Below are 26,611 nucleotides of genomic sequence, written 5' to 3'. Positions count from 1 at the left end.
CGAATTTGTACCGTCAAGGAATTACAATATTATGGGCCTTACTTATAGATTTCCTTATACCTAGTTTATATAAGAAATAACTATACCAGGTTTAACTATTTGTAACCGATATAAAAAAAGGTTACTTATAAAAATATTTATTACCTAGAATGACAATCCAGAGGTTACTTCATGCTTAATTTTTTTAAACAGTCAACACTGATATGTGCTCGTGCGCAGTAACTTTTATAACAATACAAACGTCTAAGTCAAATCCAGACTACTGTCAGTGTATTCGAGAACATGGAGAAAACCGTTAGAAAAAAAAATCAAAATTAAGAAGAAGAGGAGAAGTTAAAAACGAATTCTATAGTTTATTCGTGTTTCTTTTTTTTATCAAAATCAATTAAAACACATACAAACATATAACATTTCAGAAATTATTTAAACAAATAATTAAAAATCACTTAAATCGCATTGAGAAGGTTGCAGGACTTCGAAATTATTTAAAATTGAAAAAAAAAACTGATAAACCATCCATTTTGATTACCGAAAAATACGAAGTTTGACAGATCGCGTGCTTATTCCAGCGTTATACCACATAGTATGCAGGTATAAGTTTCTATGGTCGCCATTCCAGATTTAAACCGAGTTTAACTCTACACCAGGTTTATAAGTAATATTTTTTGCTACACCATAATTATTCTACCACTATTCTCAAGCTTAACTTTATACCCAATTTATAAGTAAGACCCATTAAGTTATTCATTTTCCAATACGGTATATGTACAAAAATAAAATAAAAACCCACATTATTATAAAACTACAAGAATATTTTTTTGTAAAGATTACTTACTTTCATAATTAAAATATTCAAGTTTAAAAAGGAGAAGTACTTTTAAACAATCAAACGGGTGACAGTTCTACGCATAACTTATCCCTAGGAGTCGTTTTTTTAAACTTATTCCTTCAAAACGGCCGAAACGGTTGAAAAATGGCAAATTATGTACCAACAGTGATTAGTTACATCAAATGCATTCTCATATAAGAGATATGAGTTTTTTCTAAATAGCAAAACTACCACGAGACATTGGCAGGTTTATTACTGTGAGACGATGTCTTCTTTTATAATCGTTGCTGCTACGCCGTGTAAAATCTTTTATAGTCCTTAAAATATGGCTTGATTAGAATGACAGCTGTCAACCTAATTTCATTAGAAATTACTGATCACTGATCAAATCGATTTTATCAGTTATTTCATGCAATCATGAAAACTCTGTTTCCGAAGATTGATATAAAAAACGCAAAACGAGCCTATTATAGTGTGTTTAACACAATTATTCACCAAAAAATAAGACATTTATACTTTTTTCATGAACAATCAAATGAACTGTTTTTTTATTCGATCAATTTACATTGATCAATTTGTCTCGTCTCTAACGTTTTTTGCATAATGACGTTTTTTGCGTTTTCCTTAGTTTTAAAGTTGATTTTATAAATTAAGGTTGATTTATGTGTCAAGCATTGTATTAAAAAAATAAATTAACACGCCAGATACGAATGATTTTTCGTGTGTCAATACAAATAACTTTTTTGACGTTACTACAAAGTTATGTCGTCACTTTTCCTGACAAATGTCATTGTAATCAAGCTATATTTTGAGGACTATAGTTTTATGTCAAATATGTATGTCAAGTTGTATTGAGTAATTTTTAAAAGTAAGCTTACTTGCAAAAACGTTCTACCCTCATCTCTAAAAAGAGAAAAGGGAACATCAGAGTCCACAGTACTTCGGAGGTCCACAAATCCATTTCTGGTCAGAAACTGCGCACCAGATACTGCGCAGATAGGAGTTCGCACACCTAATCAGAAATTACAAGTTTTACGTATTCTTTTTTAACGTTATATAAAGTTTTTGGTGAGTTTTTTCTGATAGTAATTGTTTTAATTAATGTTTAAATTATATAAGTCTAGCTACATATATATGTATATATTATTATAACTAAATCTTTTATGTGCCTCTTGTATGTATGCCTGCATTATTTTCACGTTTGTCTTTTACTTTGTATACTTACGTGTTATCCATTGTCTTTTTCCATTTTGTTGATTAGAGATCCATTCATATGTTATTTTATGGTAATTTTTAATCATGTAACTTGTTTTCCGCCAATATTACCATGTCAAAACATGGTACCAAAGTAGAAGCCTCATTAAAATAATTAAAAATGAAAAACCCGTATTAGGTAGGTATATACTTTTAATGGAATTGATGTAAATATAGTATTATTTTCCAAGAAACGTGATTAACTAACAATTTGTCATCGGGAGATAGAGATCAAGAGATTTTGGAAATATTGTAGCGTTAAAAAAACAAATTAAATAAAAAAAAACACATTAGAAAAAACATAAATTTCAAAGAATGATGTATAATTTGAACTGTATATTATCAAATAAATCTAAAACAATATTTTTGAAATGAACGTCTTCCATTTACTGATGTTTGTTGATTGTAGATTGGAATTTCTGCATTATGATTTCTTTAAGTAATGGCTCAATTCTAACTTTCGTATTTTATGCTCCTAATTTGAATCAAGTAACTGACAAAAAATGATAGAAATATTTCAACTTTCACGTGAGAATATTTCAATTTTCGAGTGACAATATCTACAAACATCGATAAATATTTTAGTTTTTCCATAAAATGGGCCCTGGTGTTAATAAAATGGCGTGAAAAAAGTAATAATATTCAATTAAACGATCTGATGCGTTTCCAAGTCTTTTCTGTTAAGCAATACGAGTTTTTTGCAGTACTTTTATATGTAGAAACATCTACCGAGAAACGTGGATAAAATTTTATCATGCTTTTTTATTTATTACTTAATTCCATATACGCGGTGATTCTATAGAATCGGCTCGATTAATAAGTAAGTAAAATAAATACCTGGGAAGCTGATCTCTTTTGACGGGTAAATGATTTGCCCCTTTAAAGGCAAAAAGACGAAAGGAATTTTCTGCGCTAAAGGCCCCGAGCCGAAAGGAGCCACTGAACATTCTGGAAAGAAATTAAAACATATGATAAAATAATTTTAGTGCCAAGAAATTGGCACCGTGCTTTATGTTTTAACAATTTTTGAAATTTTACGAGTATGGTAAAAGCTTTTGAGTTGTTTGTCTTTTGTATTTAAATAACAATAAAAACATTTCCATTGAATTATAAAAATACATTCTTATGAAAATATGTATCACGTTTTAGCAAACCTGTTTTGATTATGTTGATTTTTTTATCAAACAGTAAAATAGCATACATATTTTAACATGTATATCGGAATTGTAAAACATAAATATTCCATGAATAAAGTTATTAATAAAGGCTTTCAATTCCAAACCCCCCTTTAACGGATTTTTAACAAAGCTTTTTTTGTTTTTTCAATTTTGAACGAATTTTGAATATTAGTTTTTATCTATAAAATTACATTCAAACGTATTTTTTAATATTTTTGATAATAAAGGGGTTTGGAACTATGCGACACAATTCTAGAAAAATACAGAATTTTGGAAAATAATGAAAGTCAACTTAAACATAATCATAATACAAAGACAAAGTAAAAGTCTGACTCCCATTCAGAAAGAAAGCGAACTGACAAAATTATATTTTTTAAAAGGAGGAAAAAAATACGGAATGGGAAAAAACATATGTGAAAAGGACAAAATTTGATCTTAGCGTTAAGGCACATGTATTAAATAATTGATAAAATAGCGATAAAATTTATTTTATTTTTAAAACCCATAAAAATGTGTTTATGTGTGTACTATTTTAAGATAAAAATAAAATAAATGAATAATAATTATATTGTAATATTATACATTTTGATCATCTGACTACCTATCTAAAAGTGCTCGTACCAAGCAGGAATTTTACTATTTTATTACCTCAACCTGCTACCTCAACCTGCTGCCAATTGGCAAATGTTTTATAGAGCGGACTTTAGTCTGTTGCGAGCATTCTTCGATTACTTTTGAACTTTTGTCTCCTTGCAATGACTAAAATGCCTATAAATGTACGCTAAAATACTGCACAAATCGATCATTAAAGATAGAAAAAGCGATGGAATAACCTTTCACCGGCAAGTAATGTTTTTATCTTAATCAATAATTGTTTAAAATAACTCTTTTAATGTGTTAATAAACGTTTTTTAATTATATTAGCCGTACTTATTAGTCGTTAGCTATCTTCTGCATCTGTCCTGTTCAGATAGTTGGGCGTATATTGAAACGATACACAAAGGTGACGCGTATGCGGAAGAGAGCGACATACTGAATAGAACTTACAGTAGACCAATGTAAACAGTCCGTGCTTTTTACTGTACTACTTGTTTTGCTTGTCAAAGTCGACGTGATATACCGTGAGACTTGCTCCTTCCGCTGGTAATTCTCTTTCCTTTGGGGACGACTTTTTAGCTCGGATTTGTATGGAGTGTCATCTCTACATATTTTATCTCAATGTATATTAATCAGTTTTAGCGTTTTAGCGTATGAGTAACATACGAGTAGCTCTTGGGAAATTTATAATTTGTTCAAGATTCGCGCTAATTAATGTGAACTTCTTAATTCCGGATACAGTTACAAAAAAAATATTTTTTTTTCAAAAGCACCAAACTTTACTTGTAAATTCTAATTCAAATTGGTATAATACATATCCGTATGGTTGAAATATTTTGTAAGTATTTAAAAATTACCGTAAGTATGTTTAATAAAACCTGTTTTTTAATAACATTTCCCCCATGTTTAATTTGATTTCTTGTACAATAAAGTAATGAAATATTTAATTACTTTTTGATCACAAATGTTTCCGATGTCAAAAACATAACTCGCTCCATTTTCACCATCTTTTTTAAGAAAACATTTTTAAATTCAAGATTAATAAAATAAAATTGTCGGCCTCGTGGTGAGATGGATAGCGAGTTGAAATATTTATTTTGAATGGTGTTTTCACTCCAGAATATTTCATAGTCCCTGGACTGGTACCTGAAGCGTAAGACTAATCATCTTATAATCATGTAACAAAAATGATCAAGATACGCTGCGATTATTGTACTAATGCAGTGCCCTATGCATCATTAGGTGCGGAAAGGGAATGATAATAATGATGAAAATAAAATATTAGAAAACTAAATGCAGCGTATCTCGACCATTCGTTAAATTTAGATGAGATGATCACTCTTATGTTACAAGTGCCAAGTTAGGGAGAAAGAAATATTGTACCGTAAAAGTAGCCCAAGAATGAAGTATAAGAGAACAGACGCAGCAAACTCTGATGACAACTGTCATCAAGCGGAGGTGATACGGTTGGCTTGGCCATGTGCTGCGGATGCCTCCTGAAAGCTTCTCAGGTTCTCGACGTCCACTTCTGACTATTCGTCGGCAGTTTGTGTCAGAACTACGGAACGTGAACCTGGCTTGGGAGGATGTACAGGGAGCTGGTATCAGGCAGAGAATCTTGGAGGATCTTTGTAGACACCGTATGCTCCAACTAGGGAGCGGACATGGAATGATGTAAAAGTAGTACCTACATAATTTGACAATGTTTGAGTATGTTCAAATGCTTGTAGACTGGCTAGATTTCCTCTTTAGGGAGTTATTTATATTTAAATTTATTTCAACAGAGAGAGAAAACATTTTTGAGAAGGGATTTTGTAAGTCTAGGCATTTACATTGTCATTGGCTTGTTTAAGTGGCCACTTTACACACTGTGTAACATTCCCCATTCTGCCCATGTTTGAACATCCACATTTCCTCAACTCTTCTATGTGTTGACTTTTGTGAAGAAAAAGAGCTGAAACCTTTATCACGTGGATGAGATTCATCCGGCTGAACCAAATCACCTACTAGGCAACGCCTGAAAACAAATTTCTTATTTTTATACTTCTTCTTTTATCAAGTAGTTAATTCAACAATGTTTGAGTATGTCGAAATGCTTACAGACTGGCTGGATTTCCTCCCCGTGTAGTTATTCATATTAAAATTTATTTTAACAGAGAGGAAAAACATTTTTGAGAAGGGATATGGAAGTCTAGGCATTTACAGGGCTAATGAACAGTGGCCACTTAAACCAGCTAATGACGTGTCATTAGCCCTGTAAATGCCTAGACTTCCATTTTCCTTCTCAAAAATGTTTTCCCTCCCTGTTGAAATCAATTTGAACAAAATAAAAATATTTGGCTTAGTAATACGAAACCGTTTTTTTTGTCGACTTAGCCAAAAATAGAACCTGGAATCTCAAGCATGATAGACAAACGCACCATTCACCGCTCTACGAGGCGGACTGGATCTCTACTCAATATGTTTCCACTCAAGTTCTTAAAATCCTTATAAATATTAATTATACAAGCTAATGTAAAAAAAATCTGGCATTTCACAAAGATTAAAGCGGCTGTACATAAGATTATGTCCGTATGTAATAATATCAACATTTTAAACATTTGTAAACCTTCACTAATGTCTTTTTTGTCGCGCCTGTCGGCTACAATATCACACAATCTAGAACATTTATGGCTAATGGGTTTACTTCGATCCTTCGAACAAACAAGAACATAAAAAATAACAGGGCTTCCAAAAGTTTTATTATAATTTATAAAGATGCGCTTTTAATTTAAAAATATATTTTTAATATTCAATATTTAACCACTTAGTGCACGTTAATGTTGGCTTATCACGAGCTTATGCTACAGCACTTATGGCTACAGTAGTTTGGAAATAAGAAGAAATGCATATTTGCTAATGTATTTTTTCCGATTGATCCGTGGTATTACGATCAACTTAGGTGTAATGGAGAGTGTTTTTCTTTATGTTCCCAAGAACTACCTTAGACATAGGCAGCTTAGGCTGTTTTATCTTCCTGCTTGCAGAACCAACCTGCCAATGGTAATGCCGGTAGGAAGAGCAATGTCTTTGCTCAACCGCATCTCTTTGGATATCGGCATCTTTCGTGTTACTAAAAGAAAGTTCAGAGGGGATAGCTTCCTTTGACTATATTTTTTTTATTTTATTTATTTTTTATTTATGTATTTCACAGTTTTTAAATGTACATAGTTTCTTTGTTTCAGGTCCCGGCTTGCTAGGAAATTCCTGTGTTTAGGAAGGACCTTCTTTTTACATGTATTTTTTTTAATTTTATTTAATGATGCTTAATAAATTCAAAAAAATAATAATAACATTAGAAAAAAATCTATATAAATATAAATTAGAAAATATGCTATTAATAGAAAAGAAATGAGGCATAATTATTATAAATTAGAAAACATACCGATAATAATAAAAATTGAAGCATAAATACACATTATAAAATAAAACATTAGTAATAAAGAAATTAAACAAAAATACAAATTGGAAAACATTTCGATAAAAATAAAAATTGAAGCATAAATATAAATTTGAAAATATATCGTTAATAATTAAAAATTGAAGAACAAAAATAAATTACAAAATATACCATTTATAATTAGGAAATTAAACATACGGGTAAATACAAGTATTAATAAGAAAAATAAAAGATATATGAATGAATAAACATAAAAAGTAAAAATAAAATATGCACAAAATAAAAAAAATACCGGGTATTTTTATTTTACCATTTTATCGCATTAAAATTGTATCGCTATTATTTTTTTCATGTTAAGTATACCTTGAATAATATTTTTGTAATGTACATAAACTTAATAATTTTAAAAAATTAAAAAAATACCATGTTTAAGGTTTATAGTGGGATTTGCATGTTAATATAATTTGTGACCTGATGAAAAGACGGATACGTCCCGAGATCCGTAGACATATAAATGTCGGTAAGTGGTTTTATACAAATATTTACTAGCGTTCAATTTTAAAATTTATCCTTTAAATTTTTAAGCCAACTTAGAAGAATGTTGAAAGTGCGGTGGCTTGACTGTAAAAAACTAAAAAATACAAACTTCGATGACTTTACATTATATTGGTTGATGGGAGGAATTTGCCATTCGGAAATAAGCCTGCCAAAATGCAATTAAAACACGAAGTTTAATAAATAAACTCATTTATAAAAAAAACCCTTGTAAGTCTTAGTACGGGGTACTGACCCTAGTTAGACTAATAATAATACAAAAAAATAACATTAGTAGTGAATGAAGGGTAGCAATCATAATTTGGTGGAATTGTTTGACAGAAATGTTGATCAGTGTTAATTTGCGAGTAAGAAAAACGCGGTGTGTGTAGATGGAAAATGCGAATAAAAACAGTCTGCGGCAAAACGAATTATATCAGACAAAAATCCTACCTTTGGGAAGTAAGAAAAGAGAACCATGACAGGAATTCGGAAGCGAAAATCTTTAAGTCTTTTCTTTCGGGTAGTGCTTCGGATTGTCGGCGAACACAGAACACAGAACTTTCGCAAACGTCTCCTGCGTTTAGGCAGTTAAATTAAACAGGAGTAAGAGTTTATCTCGATAGAAATGCGGGCTGAAAACGCTTGCGGTTTATTATGAGAAAACGAGTAGACCACAGAAGTGAAAAAACAAGATTGTTATTGTTCGTTGCCATGGATATTAACAATGGTCACCATAGCAACCCAGGGCCATAGCGGTGATAATGATAAATAAATATTTGTGGATTAAAAGTTGGGAAATCACAGGATGAGATCTAGGATGGGAGGATCTTTATCAGCTGACGGTCTATCCATCTACAAACGACTCAATCCCATCAATCACTCGCGCAACCAGAATGCATACTCTTTACCAGTATTTATGTATGTGTGGTTATATCTTATTTGATTTTTTTGTACACAAAAATAAAATAAAATAAATTAAAAAACACATTTTGACATCCCTGAAAAGACGCTTGAAGGGTCGTATCAAGGACGCGGACAGTCCGTTACGACTTCTTTATATTACGCGATCGCTGTTAAACTGGCGATTGATTTCCACGCGCGTATCTGAAGAATGGCATCTTAACGATCTCTCTTTATATCGGCTGATGAGGATTCGCGCCACGGAAAGGTCAACACTGGTAGTAAGTAGGAGGACTCAGGGGTGTGGTAATATTTAAAATATAGATAAACTCAAACTAATAAAAAAAATATAAAGCGCTTTCTAAACTAATAGATTCAAACATTATTTATGTATAAATCGTTGGTTAGTAGGTTTAGGTAGAGAAAAGTCTGATGATTAAATAAAACAGACGCATAAATAATAATATGGATCAATAATGTTGTTTTTAAAAAAATAAAAATTTGGACCTCTGTATTCAGTAGCCTTACCTGTCATGTACAAGGCTAAGGTACTCGGAAAAAATCGTTTTTGTTGTCTTGGAAATGGGACGTTCGTTCACTAATTGTGGTTTGTTACCTTTATGAGTCCAATCACCAATGTTGCAAAGTCCAAGAATAATGGCGCGTGATAACTACTTTTAACGACAGTATGAATATCTGTTAAGGATATTGAATTTTTCCTGCATTCTGCTTCAAGAATATGGCGTTGTAAACTAAAAAATGGGCACTGAAATGACAGATGATCGATACTCTGTGAAGAAATATCATCATCAATGTTTTGAGTATGTCTAAATGTTGTACACAAGCTGGATTTCTTCGCTTAAAAATTATTTAGATCCATTTTTTGCGACAGAGAGGGAAAACATTTTTAGAACGGAAAATGGAAGTCTAGTCATTAACAGGGCTTATGACCTGTCATTGGCTGGTTTAAGTAACCGTTTTACAGATAACATTCACCGTTAACATTCACCGTTCTGCCTACGTTTAAACATCTACATTTTCCTAACGCTTCTATCTGTTGACTTTAGTGAAGTAAAAGAGCTGAAACCTTTATTATGTGGTGAGCTTCATTCGGCTGAACTTTTTTTTTGCCTGGAAGTGATTTTAAAAAAAAATGTTATCGTTCTTTTTTCAAACCCAGTGGTGCATAGGGTAATGCGTTTTTAAACCAAATGAAGCATATTTCTATTATCTGTTACATGAAGATGAAAGCGAATGTACTGTAATTAATGTAATTCCTCCACATACCGAAAGCCGTTCAAAAGACCGTGGTTTTTCCTACCGGTTTCGTTTATATAAAAAGTAATGTTTTTTTTATCAATTAACGAGTCACTATAATACAATTTTGTACTTCATATATGTCAATATTAATTAAAATTAACTCTACTACCTTCATTGCCTCTTTTACTGTGAGTTTGGCAAACTATATGGGCCTTTATCGAATATTTTTAATCATCCTCATGACCATATTGCAAACACAAATGGCAGCAAAAATTGTGTTTACTTGTATCACAAATAGCTTATGTCTATGACAGTAATTTTATCAATTTAAAACCGTAAGATTAAATCATAATTATCGTTACATAAAGGTAAGTTGATTAGTCTTACTCTTCAGTGGCCAGCCTGTTCAGGAACAATTTAATACAGTTAGATCAACCTTTAAAATAAATATTTTACGCCAGTCAATATTTTCCAGGAATCGAACCTAGAACTCAAGAATAGTGGGCGGACCCGACAATCACTGGATTACAAAGCGGACTTGTTTTGATTAGACATTTTTTTTAGGATTTTAACCCAAGATCATTCATCGAGTCTGTTCTATTTTACACACAGAACTGTATTTTTCATCCGCCTGAAAACAGATAAATAACGCAGTTATTTTTTGAAAAAAGGTATAAATGCAATCTTTAAAAGGTAGCGCCACATCGCAAGTCTCAAGTGCTTCCTTTTGACAGTTGACTGCAATAAAAACATACTTTAAATAACAGAATTTACGACGCATCTTGCAATCTTTTCCACCAAGAAATTATGTGTTTATTGGCCGATTTATAAAGAGATTAAAAAATATTATAAACGCCTCAAACAGAAACCCCGTCATCTAAATCAGCCGGGATCATAAAGTTGTATAAAACGTATTCAATATCCACCTTTCCTCGTTATCACTCAGATTAATAACCTTCACTTAATTCGTCAATGGTTTTATGACATTATTATAATTGTTTTAATTTTAACCGGTAAGAACTTAGGGTTGCCAACTCTCGAACTTTCTGGGATTATCCCGAAATTAAAGTGTTTGTCTTGATGAGTCCAGGTGAATAAAAAAAATCTTGCGGATCATTTTAAATACACCATTGCATTTCGGGATTCCAACATTATAATGGGGAAATGCTGTGTTTTTTACACCTATTTTATTTGTTAATAGATTATCAAACCAAGGCAGATAAATTTATTTTTAATTTTTATGTATCGTATTATCATCGTTAAAGTTTTGTTATGTTGAAGTGACGTCCGGAGTTCAAGTCGGTGATTTTACATGACATTTAAAAGAAGAAGCCGGTACCTATCAAAACATACACATAACAACGCTATAACTGATATGATGATCCTGTGACGTTTAACCTATCTCTAACTGTCCCAAAAACATCCTCTCGTTGCGGTGTTGTGTAGTCATTACACATGCAAAAAATGTGAAATTTTCAATCGGAAAAATGTAATGTTCTTTTAAAATTGATTGAATTATTTATAGTTAAATTCTTGAGTGATAATATTTTTAATATAATTGCTAAAAACGGCAAAAAAACACTGGCGTCTGGAAAAAGTACTAAAAGCTTTGCTGTTCGCACGTGTGACGCGTGAAGTTGTCTCTCTCGCTCCCTAATAAACCTGTATGTGTTATCAAGAGTGAGACGTGAAGAATGTGAGAGATAATTGTATATTACGATTACTCTTTTACTACGTACTCCGCAATATTTGACACATTGGTAAACTTTCTATTGTATTGGTGATTTATCTCCGATTTTCTGTTAGCAATAAGGATTAATTAAATTTGTGACAATCGAGAGGGAAAACATTTTTGAGAAGGGAATATGAAAGTCTAGGCGTTTACAGGGCTTATGACCTGCCACCTTCTGGTTTAAGTGGCCACTTAGCACACTGTGTAACATTCACCATTCTGCCAATATTTTGACATCCACATTTCCTCAACTAGTCCATCTGTTGACTTTTGTGAAGTAAAAGAGCTGAAATCTTTATCATGTGGGTGAGATTCATCCGGCTGAACCAATTCACCTACTAGGCAACGCCTGATTATAATTTTCCCATTTTTATACTTTTTCTTTTACCAGGACATATGACATATTCAAAACATTGTTGAAGCATTATAAACTATTTTAACCGATTCGTAAAAGTAAGACGGAGGAAAACCAAAAATTTGAAGCCATAATTTATTATATTTATAGAGATATTAAAGTAATTAGATGCAATGAGCTAGCTACACATCACCGGAAAGGGAGAGTAAAAATAGTTCACTTTCATTAAAGCAATTTTATCATACATTTTCGAACGATTTCGCTGTACAGTTAAATGCTCTAATTTTTATAGATCGCACGATTGGCACGATCACGTTAACGAAGTTAGTCGTAAACTTTATAGCAATTTCTTGCCAATTAATGTTAAGCAAACATAAGTCCAGAGCTTACTTCTTCCACTCCTTGACTGTGCTGATGTATGTTATCCAGATGCTAACTCTGAATTACTTGATAAGTTAGAACGATTGCAGAATATTTGTATACATTATATCTTTGATCTTCACAAATTTGACCACATAACCGCGTATCGCACGCAACTACACTGGCTCAGTATCAGGTATAGAAGAAACATTCACATTCTATCACTTCTTCACAATATCTTAAATAATCCCATTTCGCCTGTTTATCTGAGAGAGCTTTTCCAAACTTTTTCACAACACGGACTATCTCTTTGTTCTAGTAACGAGAGAACCTTTTTAATACCCTGTCACCGCTCTAATTTCTCGCCTCCTCTTTCACAGTAGTAGCCGCTCGATTGTGGAATAATCTACCCACTAATGTAAGAGACGCCCCTTCTTTATTTACATTTAAGTCACGATTGAAATGTCACTTTCTTAATATTTAAATAGTTCCTTTATCTTTCTTTTTTCCTTCCCCCCCCTCTCCTCTCTTCATAGTATAGTGTTATTTTTTTTATACATTTTTATTTTGTTAATCTTTGTTTTTAATTTTTGTATAAAATTATAAGATTTAATATGTCCATGTATTTGTAATTTTCTCAAACTGAACGGTTTGGGTAAGGAGTAAAGGATAAATAAAAAATAAACAAATAAATCACTATATCTATTTATTCTCTTAACTGTAATTTTAAAACATTCACATCTACAAAGAAATATGAAAAAAAACTATATTAATAAAATAATACCACTGATTAACTATGGGCAGTTACATTTATCTGACTAACTAAATTATAAGCCAAAATCATTGGCAAGCAAAATATTTTAAAAATCGATGTTAAGAATTATTGTTCAAAAATTATAATAACCAATTAGGATTTAACGTGGCCATATTAACAGATATTTTCGTACCCTTTTTTATCAGAATAGACTCGCCATAAATAAAATAAAAATATTAAAAAAACATTATGTAATACAATGTTGGAACCTGGACGCCTTTCACAGAAACTTTCAACAAAATTTTTAGAACTGTTTTACAAAATCTAATTTAAATTATATTAGTAAATCTCTTACGGAGATGCCGAATAAGACATTAATTAAGGCTAGAGATAAATTAAGCTTTTCACGCCACTAAACTAATTGACCAAATCAGCTATTTTTTATCGTTAAATTAATCGATCCATTTAAAAGCAAATATCTCGTATTAAACTGATCTTAATTATAAAAACATAAAAAAATACCACAGCTATGAATCAGTCTATTCCAAATATTGTAGAAAGCATTCAAAACATGTTTGCTATTTGTCAACGTGTGCTTAAAAACAGATTAAAATATTAACAAAAACACCTTTTAACTTAATTGATGTTCAAATTATCATCATTATAATTAAGAGATCTTGTTATTTGTTTGATCATCAGATAGTTTAGAAAATCAGTAACATTTAATAGGGAATAAAAAGCGTTTCTTTGAAATGTTCTGTAATTAATAAGATCTCGAACAGTATTTTGGTTTCAATGATGACATTTTTGCCGCATGGAGCTTCAATAATTTTCACAAATGGGCTGTGATTTTTTGTTGGAGAATAAATCATGATTATTAAGACATTTACTAGAATTATTTTGTTCCCCGATTTGATTGATCATACTTGCCATTATGAACAATGAAGATCCATATAGAATTTCTTACAAGTTTCGATTTTTTTTTATTCTTTGTGAAAAAGTATAGCTGTTAATTTAACTAATTTATTTATTTATTCGGTTTATTAATATCTAATGAGCATTTTTACACCTGGCGAATATGGTTTGTACATAATGAAAAAGGAAATTCATAACATAAAAAATATACAAGAGTAAATTCAAGCAATAAAATGTAAACCGGATAATGAAAAATTGTTGCCGGTTGTCAAAACATTACAACAATAATTGATTGTTTATTGTTAACTCTTGGTCTTGTGAACCTGTGACGTTACAAAGTAAATAATTTTTATTTGAATCAATGTAATTATTTTTTTCATACATTTTTGAGGAACTTTGCTGCAGAATTAAATGCTCTATCTTTACCGCGTGTATTTTTTAAATATAATTTCTCGTAGTACTGATTTTCAAAATTATTTTATATGATTATTTGGCAAGTTATCTTTTGTTATCAATACCAATTTCATTATTTTTTTCACACATTTTTAAGATTTTAAATGCTCTTATCTTTACCGCGTGTAATTTTTTTATATCCGATTTCCCATAGTACTGAATTTCCTTATTGTTTTTATAAATATTTCTGATAAATATATGTCGGCCTCTTGGTGTAGTGTCCAGCGCGTTTGCCTACCATGCAAGAGGTCTCGGGTTCAATTCCCAAGATAGTTGATATGAAATATTAGTTTAAAAGAGTGTTTATACACAAGTACATTTTAAAGTCCCTAGACTGGTACCTGCAGCGTAAGACTGATCGTCTTATCTCTATGTAATATATATAAATTATATTTAAACTTCTTATACTTAAACTTCTATATAAATTATCCAAACATTATTATTATTAGTAACACAAAATATCAAGATACAGTGCGATTGATGTACCAATGCAGTGCACTGTGCACCATTAGGTGCGGAAAGGTAATGATGATGACGATATATTTAAAAAAAAACTCGATTGGTTTAAATTGATTTTCTCTTGCGATATAATACTCTACCTGTGCAGATAAAAATAAAATTTATGTAGATATTAAATACTGAGAAAATGTCATTGACAGTTCCGATACCACTTATAATATGTTCCGTATAAGATAATTTATAAATGATTTACTAAGTACTTAGGTATCCTAGAACCTTGAATAATAAATCCTATACTTAATGCATAATAAATCCACACGCATTATCCTAGGAGATTAACCTGTCATTTGAAGATGTAAATCCGATTAATTGCATTTCTGAATGAATTACCTGCAATTATTATTTACCTGCCTTTTGCTTTTGTTTTGTTCACATTTTAAAGTTTCTTCCTTAACATTGATTTATATTTCATTTCATTTAAGTTTATGAGTGAAAATTCTTTGTGAAAGTTCAATATAATTTATTAAAGAAATAAATCAGCGCTAACTGATACAAATCTCGGTGTGAAGGTAAATGGTGTATCCATCAATAATATTAGATATGCAGATGACACCGTTCAAATTGTAGACAATAAACAAGACCTTCAAGAACTGGTTAAAAAGATTGACTCCGTCAGTGACCGTTTTGGTTTAAATATTAATGGAAACAAAACTAACCTTATGGTTTTTAGCCAAGATAGTCATTCAAATGTAAATCTCCACCCTTAAGGGTGTCAATATTGAGAGAGTGAAACAGTTCAGGTACTCGAGCAGTATCATCACTGAGAATCTAGACCTCGACACTGAGATAAAATGCAGAATAGAAGCGGCCCTAACAGTATTTAACCAAATAAAAATATTTCTTTGTGACGATAGTATAAACCTTAGGCTAAGACAACGAATGGTCAAATGTTATATAATATGATTTGTCTTACTGTACAGTGTAGAGGCGTGGACTCTTAAAGTTAACATTACAAACCGCTTTGAAGCATTTGAAATGTGGATCCACCGTAGAATGTTAAGAATATCTTGAACTAATATGATAATCAATAATGAAGTATTACGTAGAGCCAATACGAATAGAGACCTATTCACCACCGTTAAGCTCCGTAAAGCTAGGGTTTCCTAGGACAGCGGTGCCCGTATCTTAACGGCCGTAGTGAACGGCAATGCGGTGGACAGCCGTCGTAACGGTGACTAGAGAGTGGTTTTATTTTTTGACGGCTTTATCAACACCGTTTTCCTAGGAAACCATTTTCTAGGCACCGTTACGACGGCTGTCCACCGCATCACCGTTCACTACGGCCGTTAAGATACGGGCACCGTTGTCCTAGGAAACCCTAGCTGTTGATATCATATTTTGGTCACGTGTTGAGAGGTGATAAATATGCAATACTTCCGCTTGTCATGAGGGAGAAGATCTAGAAGCGTAGAGGAGTCAGAAGAAAACAGCTTTCCTAGCTTCAAACATCCGAGTATGGACCAGGATTAGAACTGTGGAGGAGCTGTTTTGGACTGCTCAGGATAGGGAAGCTTTCTCCCGAGTGGTCGTCAACGTCGGGGGGACCCGATAGGACACGTGAAGAAAAGTAATAGAAACAAAAGACGAGTGACTCTTAAATATATATATTTTTTTTAATAAGTGACCGGTTTCACCGCTTTCGCGGCATCTTTGAGACCGATGGACTGAAAGACTTTTAAAATTTAATGTATTTTACAAGAACAGCAAGTAAAGGCAATTCGTTTTTTTTATTTATTAACTTTTACGGATAATAACATTTATTTTACAAAAATAACACATCTTTTTTTTTCACACTCTTGTTGATAAAAATATTTTTTTCACCTTTCAAAAAGTTTGTCTGAGTCTTTTATATATTTTTGTCTGATTGTTTATTGTATAATTTCAGTCCCTGATTTATTTGTCTCGATTGTCCTTGTCTCGTTTTGAAATGTTGTATGCGATATTGTTCTAATATTCTTGTATGTTGTCCATGATTATTACATTTTTTCAAGTTAATTATCTATCTACAATAATATTAGTTAGTCCATAAATAAATTTTAAAGATTCAAGTTAATTAATTTAAGTTCATTAGTGTTTAATTGTTTAGATTTTTTAAAGAGTTCTTTGGTCGTTAAAGTTATATCGTTTTGGTGAGTAGATTTTCAAGGTCACTGTTTTATGTATTATTTTTGGGTGATCCCATGTAAGTTGGATTCGATCTGATGTTTCGGCTCCCGTGCAGGAGCTATCTTCATGGTAAACTATTCATCATTGTAACTCACATGCCGAAGAAAGTTATTTAATGAAATTACAAAACTAATAAACAACTTATCTTATATGACCCCCTCGACTGAACTGGACAAAAAACTCCCTCGTTTGACATAAAATACTCGATAAAAATTGAGACGGTAAAAAGTGTCCACAAAATTTCACTGAGAAACATACAAGACGATTAAATAACAGTTATTAAAATATTCGTAATTAAACATATCAGACAACAACAAATCTACCACATTTAAAGCAAAGACAAATGCAGGACAGTAAAAAATACTATACACTGGACTGTAAAACTACAATGACTTACGCCACTATTTAAAAAAATATATTTTGAAGACGAATTAAAAATAACCTTTAAATAGAGATAAAAATTTCAAACTAATAAATAAACAGCAAGACATAGTTTAAAAAGATAAAATAAATGTATGTCCACAAGACGTCTAGTAATGTGTAAAGACAAGACAATTTACGCATCTAAAATCAATGTTTCGTGGTTATAATTTTGGAGCCGACACATCCCTATATATATTTTTTTTCAAGCGATCGTTCTTACGGTAATTGTAACACAAATTTATTTTCCAAGAACCATTCATTTTCGTTTTAAAACTATAGAGTTAATCTCCTTTGAACGCTGTATTTGACAGATTTGGGAAAATTACAGAGACTTAGTTTTAACGGAACAAAATAATACTTACTCCGTTCTGGTTCCAAGAAACGATTCCGAGAAATTATGTTTTTAAAACGATTTACCCAACAAATAATGATGTGACTTTAAGAATTTGATGATTCTCAGTAGGAGGTAAATATAAATTGAGGTAAAATAAAATATTTCTCATAAATATCTCGTAAACTAAACGTAAGTTTCATTAAAAAATACCTAGATATACAAAAAAATACTAAAATAATTGATCCTTCTAGTTAAAAAGCATTTTTATAATTTTTACGGATCGGTCTTTTTCACCAATTATTTTTTAATACAAAAGGATTTTTTTTAGAACGTGCATATTTCATTCCTTCCTTTTTACCTTCTTCTCTCTTCATATTATAGTGTAGATATTTAGCTCTTTTTTTGTTTCTTAAAAAAAAATACATGCACATAAATGTTTTGTTTTATAATGAAAATGTTATAATAAACCTACGATATGTTTATATACCGCTGATTTTCTCGAATTGAACGGTTTAGGTAGGTAGGAAGAAATTGCAATATCTCCACCCCTATGCATATGTATATAAAGTGTTTAAATAAGTAAATAAATATGTTTCTTAATTTTGTTATATGTAAGTAATATTTTAATACGACGTAGTTATTGCTTATCTATATTTTATTTCAACTTTTTGCATATTCTGCTTTCTATACAGAAAACTTAACTTTACTTTGTAGAGAAAATTTAAGATAAATGTTAACTTCCCATTGTAATCCCCTGTGGTGTTAAGTTAAGGCCAGTTAATTAGAAAAATATTAATTTAAAGTCAAATAAAAGCTACGTTTTCCTCAACGTAAGTTGCTTTATCATTTTTTAAATTCAACCTATTTCGCCTATAATGCCGATTAAGAAAACGTGAAAAAAATGACAAGCTCGTAGCTCGCCATCTTTTGAACATGCAATGCAACAAAGATTATGGAATAATATAGCGTCAAAAATATTTTTATGTACAAAAGTGCTAATTCAAATCATTTAATCACACCTGGAGTGCGATATTCAAAATTGCAATATTTCATACGCAGGTGTGAGATAGATTTATGGCAAAAACAGTTTGTAGCTCGAGTATTACAAAGTAAATATTCTTAAACTATTTTCGAATTATAGAATCGGGGTATGTTCCCGTAGCTAGTGTTGCGGGCTCACAAATCAGAGGACTGGGGTTCAAACCCCAATCTGCCCCAAGTTGATTCCCATATTCTAATGGTGAGTTATTCACTACTAAATTTTGAGTTTGCTCAAATTTTTGTTGACTAGAACTAGATTCAACTCCCTAGGGAGCTATTAATATTAACATATCACAACTGAGTTGGAGAACATTTTAGAAAAGAGAATATAGAAGTCTAGGCACCTGCAGAGCTTATGACTTGTCGTTGGCTGGTTTAAGTGGTCACTTTACACACTGTATAACATTCACCATTCTGCCTATATTCCAACTCAAAACTGCAAGACCAACAAAGAATAATGGAAACTTCGTGTTAAATAATAAAAAAAAGTCTACCATTTCGTTCTTATGTGGGTTTTGTTTTACTTATTTTTTTTTTGTTTAAACAATGTGTTATTTGATGATTAAAAAATATCTACCAAAACATAATTGTAGGTAAAAATGCAGCTTATTGAACAAATCATGCGCCCAACATTAGCAAATAAACCAAATAAAAATCAGTATATTTCTGACACCTCGTATCAAATTATTTTTGGTAAATATTTGCAAAAGAATCACAAAAGACCAGAGGCGTTATATTTTCACATAATATTTTTTATCATCATTAAACGGGGAAAAAACTGCAACGTGTGATATTACGCACCTTTTAACGGCTACACGAAGCATTGATAATTTGATTCAAAATCTTTCATAAAACGAATTATTTATGATGATGGTAGCATCGAGAACTTTCCATATATTAATTGGTTCGATAACGGAATGAGATTTAACAAAATTCGCATAAAATCCCGCCCAGTATTATCTGATGTTTTGCTTCACAATCTTGTAATAAATAATTAGTAACGGTGTGATTTGGGATCGATCGATCGATTCAATAACAGTGCAATCGATATCGGAATCACGAAGTGTATCGACGTTAAATTTGATACTGTTTCGCACCTATTGCGTATAATTCCAAACATTAAGATTGGAAGGAAAATAACGTGTTTTAAATATACCAATATTGTATAATTTGATGAGCGTATAGAACGTACCTTTAAAATGAAGGAATAACAAAGCAACGCGTATTTTTAAAAGAAATAACGATGTTGAAATGCAGACATAATGGTGTAAATAAAATTTGTGATAGTTAGAATTTCTTTCAATCCAAAACCTATCCCTTAATTTTTATCTGAGAATCTGTAGTTTGTACGTGAAACATATTATTTTAGCAGATATGAGTGTTTAATGTTTAATCACTGCACAACTCTGCTCCCGAATATCCGAGGGAACTATGCATTCCAGAGGAACTAGCTGACATGCGTCTTACGCTTAGATCAGCTACGTCTACGGTGAGAGAAAAAGTAATAATACCTCTACGCAAATAGCGCACTAAATTCAGAAAACGCGCATTTGCAGTCGCGGGTCCTACGGCATGGAATGCTTTCCTAGCAGAGGTGCAAGTCTGTGAAATAAAAGTGATGTTTCGGAAAAAATTTTAAACCCACTTGTTCTCTAAATCATTTGAATAAACCCGTAGCGTGTAATAACAAAATAAATTGTTTTAATTAAATTACAATATTAAAAGCTTCAATTAAATTATGTATATATATCTGTAGAATCACTTAGTAAAGCGCACTTGAGGTATCATATTACGAAAATGAAGCTACACAAGTTATCCATAATAATAATAATGTACCTATGTGTAATAAAAGGTAAACATTGGTAAGTTTTAAAATATTTTTTTACTTAATTTTTACGCTTGAATGCTGTCGGGTTCCGAAGCCGATTGACATATTCATTTAATTCAGTAATTTTACTCAAATATCGCGCCATTCCCATCTATGGGTAGGCAAAGAGGATAGAATGCCATATCATCACTATGTCTTTGCATATATAGATGAACTGTAGATTGATACTATGCCTTCTCATGCAGATTATTTCAGCTTTCGACACGTTGATCTTCAAGTATTTGTTGGATTTTATCACGCCACGTTTTTCTCGGTCTTTTCCGTTTTCTGCATTTACCAACGCTTATTAAAATATTGAGTAAAATGGTGTATTTTTGTGGAAATACTACTTGAAAACGCCTAGACTTGCACACTACTTTTCAAGAAATCCTCAATTTCTGGTGTTTCAATAGAAAACACCAACCCTAGATTCTAAAACAAAATCAGCATGTCTTAATTTTTTTTTTAAAGCCATCTTTTTTTCGTGAGTCAAACGTCTTAGCCACGAAGGTCGCTCATTCTGTACACCGAGTTATTGAATCCTGAATAACTTTAACTAAAAACATAACTTTATTTTACAATGTGATCTAGAATCCAGTAAAACTTGTAATTTAGATAACAAACGTATTAATGTTTAATAACGTATATTAAGTCATTTCTTTATCTCTGAACCTCGATAATTTCCCGTTTGAGTGGAAATCCATTTGAGGTATTTATCAATACCGTGCGAAGAACAATGTAAGTTAAAACTCACAGTCAAAGCAATTTTAGTTAAAACAAAATCAATGTATCCATGTATGGAGGGTCACGTATTTCAATAAAGTTTTAAATGGCCAACGCAATTTTATTGTTTTGATTAGGTAGTTAATATTCTTACAAATACAAACAATAAAAAATATTTAGTTCTAACCGCCTGTTTCATGTCAAACTCCCTACCTATTTTATTTATTTATTTGGCGTTGTGGTTTTGGTATACAGCACAATAGAATCAGAACCGTGGACGAGCGTTTACGACTCGATGGCTGCTCTCAGGCTGGGCTGGTGACAGGGGGAGGCAGAAAGGTCAAATGTCCAGGGGCCCAAGCCCAAACTCAGAAAGCACTTTTTTATATTTCTTTTTTATTTATTAAATTTTTGCACACATTACTACTTTAAAAATAAAAATAAAGAAACTTAAATATATTTTTTTATGTAATAAGATTTTAATCTCACGCGGTTTTTTTTGCGTTAAAAAAATCTTAATAAATAATGCAAACAGGGGGAAAAGGAGCCCGCACCTCTCGTCGCCCAGGGGCCCCAGAATCTTATCACTGGGCCGGTTATTTTGCCATGCTTGAGGTCCCAGGTTCGAACTCTGGCACAGTCGACGTGAAATATTAGTGTTTTTTTAAACTAAAATGTTTCATTGCTTCTGGTACCGGAAGCGTAAGATTGATCACCTTACTTTCATATTACAATTAATCTTTATACGTTGCATTTGTTGTTACACGTTCAAGTTTAGATAGTGGTTTGATGATTATGATGATTGGTGTTATATTTATTTCTATTTTAGCTCTTAAATATAATGCTCGAAAATTCCTCTGGAAACGATATGAAACGTCGTGTTACATTATGCAAAAGACGAGATATTTTAAAATACGGATATAAAAAACATAGAGATTTATTGTTTAATAATTTATTTTCCACAATTGATAAAGGTAATCATATAATTGATTTTTTATTACAAAATATGTATTAATTCATTAAAAAAAGAGAGATATCTATTAAGTTTTGTATCAATATCGTAGACACACAAGTATCAAAGCAAGTCTTTTTTCATAATTAATATATATATTGAGTCGAAAGAACGAAAACGTCAAGGAATTCAACCAACGATTGAAAAAAATGCACCCATAACGTTAGGTCCCATTTCATCACGAAAATACCGAATAATTTAAACTGGAGCCAACTCAGTAAGGCCTAATGGAGTCGGTAGGGACCCCAATTATTGCAGCCATAAGTAGGCCCTACAAAAATCGTGAAGGGAGGGGCATACTGAATCATAATTGCATCTCCTGTATTTGGAATACAAGACTTAGCGGGAAAATCTCAATCCGCAAATCGGAACATTTTGCGTGCGTTAAAACAAAGGCCAAAAGCTCCAAGTTCCGACGGAATAAACTTTTGACCCGTAAGTACAAAAAAATATTTATTCAAGATATTTTCAATCAACTTTCGTGCATCTCGCAACCCTTTGATGACGTTAATTATTTTATACTCGATGATTGATGACTTAAAAACATACCTGGTCAAAAGATGACCTCCGATCAATCTTGTTTTTAATAAAACGTACTTTCATTAATGTGATGAAAATGAAAAAAATGATTCAACATGGAAAAAAAATATTCACATATTTTCTTGCTAAAGGATTTTTATCAGCTGTGTGTATTTTTCCTTTTTTTCTTTTAAGAAGGTAAATATAAAATTGTAATCTTTTCGCCTAAATCATTATTTTTTTAGTTGTTTTTTTTAAAGGGTCATAAGTATTTGTGATGCAAAACTTTAGAGTTATCAGATATGTATTTACTATATTACAAAAACTTTACTTGAACAGAATTTTGTACAGATATTTATGTGTGTCAGAATATTAATGGATCAAGTCCATCGATCCTGATTCTGAGACCTAAAGTTGAAAGACTTTTGTAAAATCCAGGGAAGTTTTCGCTCCAAACACTTAATGTTTTTTAATAGTACATGAATTAATTTAAATGAATAGACAAAAAATAAGTTACACACAGGCTTTATTTATAACAAAAGTACAAATAAAATAAAATAAAATTTACATGATTCACTGTTATTATTAAAAAAAATCCAACGAAAATGAAGCACATTAAAAAAAACTAAATAGAGCAACATTAAAATACAGCATTAATCGTAAATAACTTTTTTTAAATTTTTTAAAAAAATTTCTTCACTATGGTCATGGTCACTTTGTTCTGACTGTCGAGTATGGCTTTATGTGGGGGGATGTTTACAAAAACAGTGGTAAATAGGTGGGATGTAAGGAAGCAAATTTAGCATATATTTTTTTTTTATATCAGTAACCACTCGACGACAAATGTACAAAGGGTCCTGAATGATTGTGCTCTACTGGACAGGTCTCGCTTGACCTTTTTTTAGTCAGGTCAACTTCATAAAATGGCAATTTTCTTTTAATTTATGATACTTAGTTTTATAGAAGTTTTCTTTTTAAGTGTACGTATATTGTTTAGAAATATTAATAATTATTATATTTTTTTAATAATAATTAGATACAAGTTAATATTAAGACATTCTTTTATTATGTTTGTACTATTTTAAGACTAAATAAAATAAAAAATAAAAATATTAACAGTATGATGGATTGTATCATCTAAAAATGAATATCAGTGTCGTTCAGCAAGAATGCTTTCTTAATTATTCAGAGCCACCATATCATTGAATGTGTCCAAATATGAATATGATTTTTTTTAAACCTTCATCTATAAAGTATTGCAAATAATCCAACCATCAATAATTTCTTTTTTATCGAAAAATTCTTTATCTGGTAAGTATTCTGAATCACTGGACAAACTTAAGTCTTCATCTGAACTCATTTTTAGCAATTAACAGTATAAATAATATTACCTCTGATGGTGAACGAGCTGTCAAAATGGACACGATTCACTAATATTCTGAAAGGTTTCAAATTTAATTCTCTAATCAATAGTAATAGTGTCGTCTATACAGAAAATTGAAAAGCTACTATTCTGTTACTAACACATAACATAGAAATCTGTTTTATCTACCTATAGAAACCTTAAACTCCAACTTTATAAAATTTGGACTTGATTTATTAATATTCTGACCCACCTACGGAACCAAAAACCTGGACGAGTGTATTCGACTCAACGGTGGCTCTTGGGTAAAATTTCTAAATAAGTCAATCGAGTGTGGATAAGTCCACATTGTTGTTTAGTACTTAACTTTTTAAAAAATCAACAGATAAAAAAGGTGAGAAAATGTAGATGTTTAAAGATAGGCTGAATAGTAAATGTTACACAGGGTATAAGGTGTCCACTCAAACTATATTTCCTTTTCAAAACTGTTTTCCCTTTCTGTTTTACAAAATTCATCATCATAATTTTATTTATTTATTTAACTTTTTGTACATAATGTTATTTGTACATTGGTGAGCTTATTGCCAAATGGCAATTTTTTTCAACCAACCAATAAAATATTAGTTTTATTTTTATAATTCAAGTTACAGAACATATTCAATAAAAAATAAAGATTAAAAAGCTAAAGATATATTAAAATAGAAATGAACGTATATGTTTTTAAATTACCTTAAATCAAACCTATTACTCAATAAGAAAAAGGAAAAAAGAAGAAATTAGAAAGGAGAAGAGATTAAGGAAGAGAAAGAAGATGTTTTTTCAGACGTGATTCAAACAGAGATAATGTAGTAAAATCTTTGATGGTGCATGGGAGATGATTCCACAGTCGAGCTGCATGGACACTATATGAGTTAGAGAAGAAAGAGGCATTGTGGATGGGTATTAACATAGTGCCTTGAGAATAAGAACGAAGAGGTAAACCATGAACGGATAAGCGTTGAAACTTTTCACGCAGGTATAAAGGAGCGTTAGGACTATAAAGTACATTGAACAGAAGTGAGAGGGAGTGATAGTCTCTCCGCTGTCTAATTTTGAGCCATTTCAGTTGCCTACGAAGAAATGTGGTCATATTTCCTAAGACCAAACATGTACGTAATGCATGTATAATCATTCATCGTTCCCTTTCCGCATCTAATGGTGTATAAGGCACTGCATTGGTACACTAATTACAGCGTATCTTGATCATTTTTGTTATATGAAGGTAAGATGATCATTCTTACGCTTCAGGTAACAGTCCAGGGACTATGAAATATTTTGGTGTAAAAACACCATTTTAAATAATTATTTCATATAAAGCATGTCGAGAATCAAAACGGAGACCTCTTGCATGGTAGGCAAACTTGCTGACCATTACACCACGAGGCCGTTTTACAAAATTAGATTAAACAAATTTAATTTTCTGAATAACTCTAGGTAAAGGGCATCCAGCCTGTCAATAAAGATTAGGCCATGCTCAAAACATTCCTTATTCACCTAGCCTACTTAATGACTGTTTATTTAATAGTAATTTTTTATATTTATTTATTATTTACGCCCAGAGGGCTTTTCCATGATAGGTACAAAATTACGATTCGAGCATTGCATGGTGCAACAACTCAATATTTAATTATTTATTTGACGGACTTATGCAGTCCATTCTAGCGATGGTAAATACAATTTCTTATAATAAATACAGGCACTAATAAAATAAAATACAACCAAATAAAATGAAGGCTAGGACAAAAAAAAACTAAAAAAATTCCTACCTCAAGACAAGATGCGGTCTATCGATTTTTAAAATCCATAAAGACTTACACCAAAAAAGTCCAGATCTTGTCTCGAGTTTACAATACGACACAATCGGGACATTGGTGCATGCAAGCCATTGTTTGTGCTGTGTTGATCGAGGAACAGCACATTATTATTTCGCAACCGGCGGATTGGAACATTGAATGCAACTAAACTAAACTAAACGAATGCAACATTTGTATCAACCGCCTTTGGTAAAAAGCAATATAATGTAATTGCTCCAAAAATATTTA

The 26,611-nt window shown here is 31.4% G+C and overlaps 1 protein-coding gene across 1 annotated transcript in view; it reads right to left on the bottom strand.

The window, feature by feature from the left end:
• Window positions 1-26,611, bottom strand: part of LOC148279623 (uncharacterized) — a 188,683-nt gene that overhangs the window by 7,812 nt on the left and 154,260 nt on the right. Inside the window, exons 5-6 of the mRNA XM_088229649.1 lie at window positions 2,921-3,031; window positions 1,708-1,841 (exon numbers count right to left, since the gene is read on the bottom strand). Coding sequence (XP_088085775.1) covers window positions 1,708-1,841; window positions 2,921-3,031 — 245 coding nt within the window. The remainder of the gene's footprint in view (window positions 1-1,707; window positions 1,842-2,920; window positions 3,032-26,611) is intronic.

This window comes from Micrasema longulum, unplaced genomic scaffold, assembly GCF_059751315.1.
Source record: "Micrasema longulum isolate JH-2025_06_02 unplaced genomic scaffold, ASM5975131v1 h1tg000692l, whole genome shotgun sequence".
Classification (NCBI taxonomy): domain Eukaryota; kingdom Metazoa; phylum Arthropoda; class Insecta; order Trichoptera; family Brachycentridae; genus Micrasema; species Micrasema longulum.
This window is presented reverse-complemented; position numbering and strand designations above follow the sequence as displayed.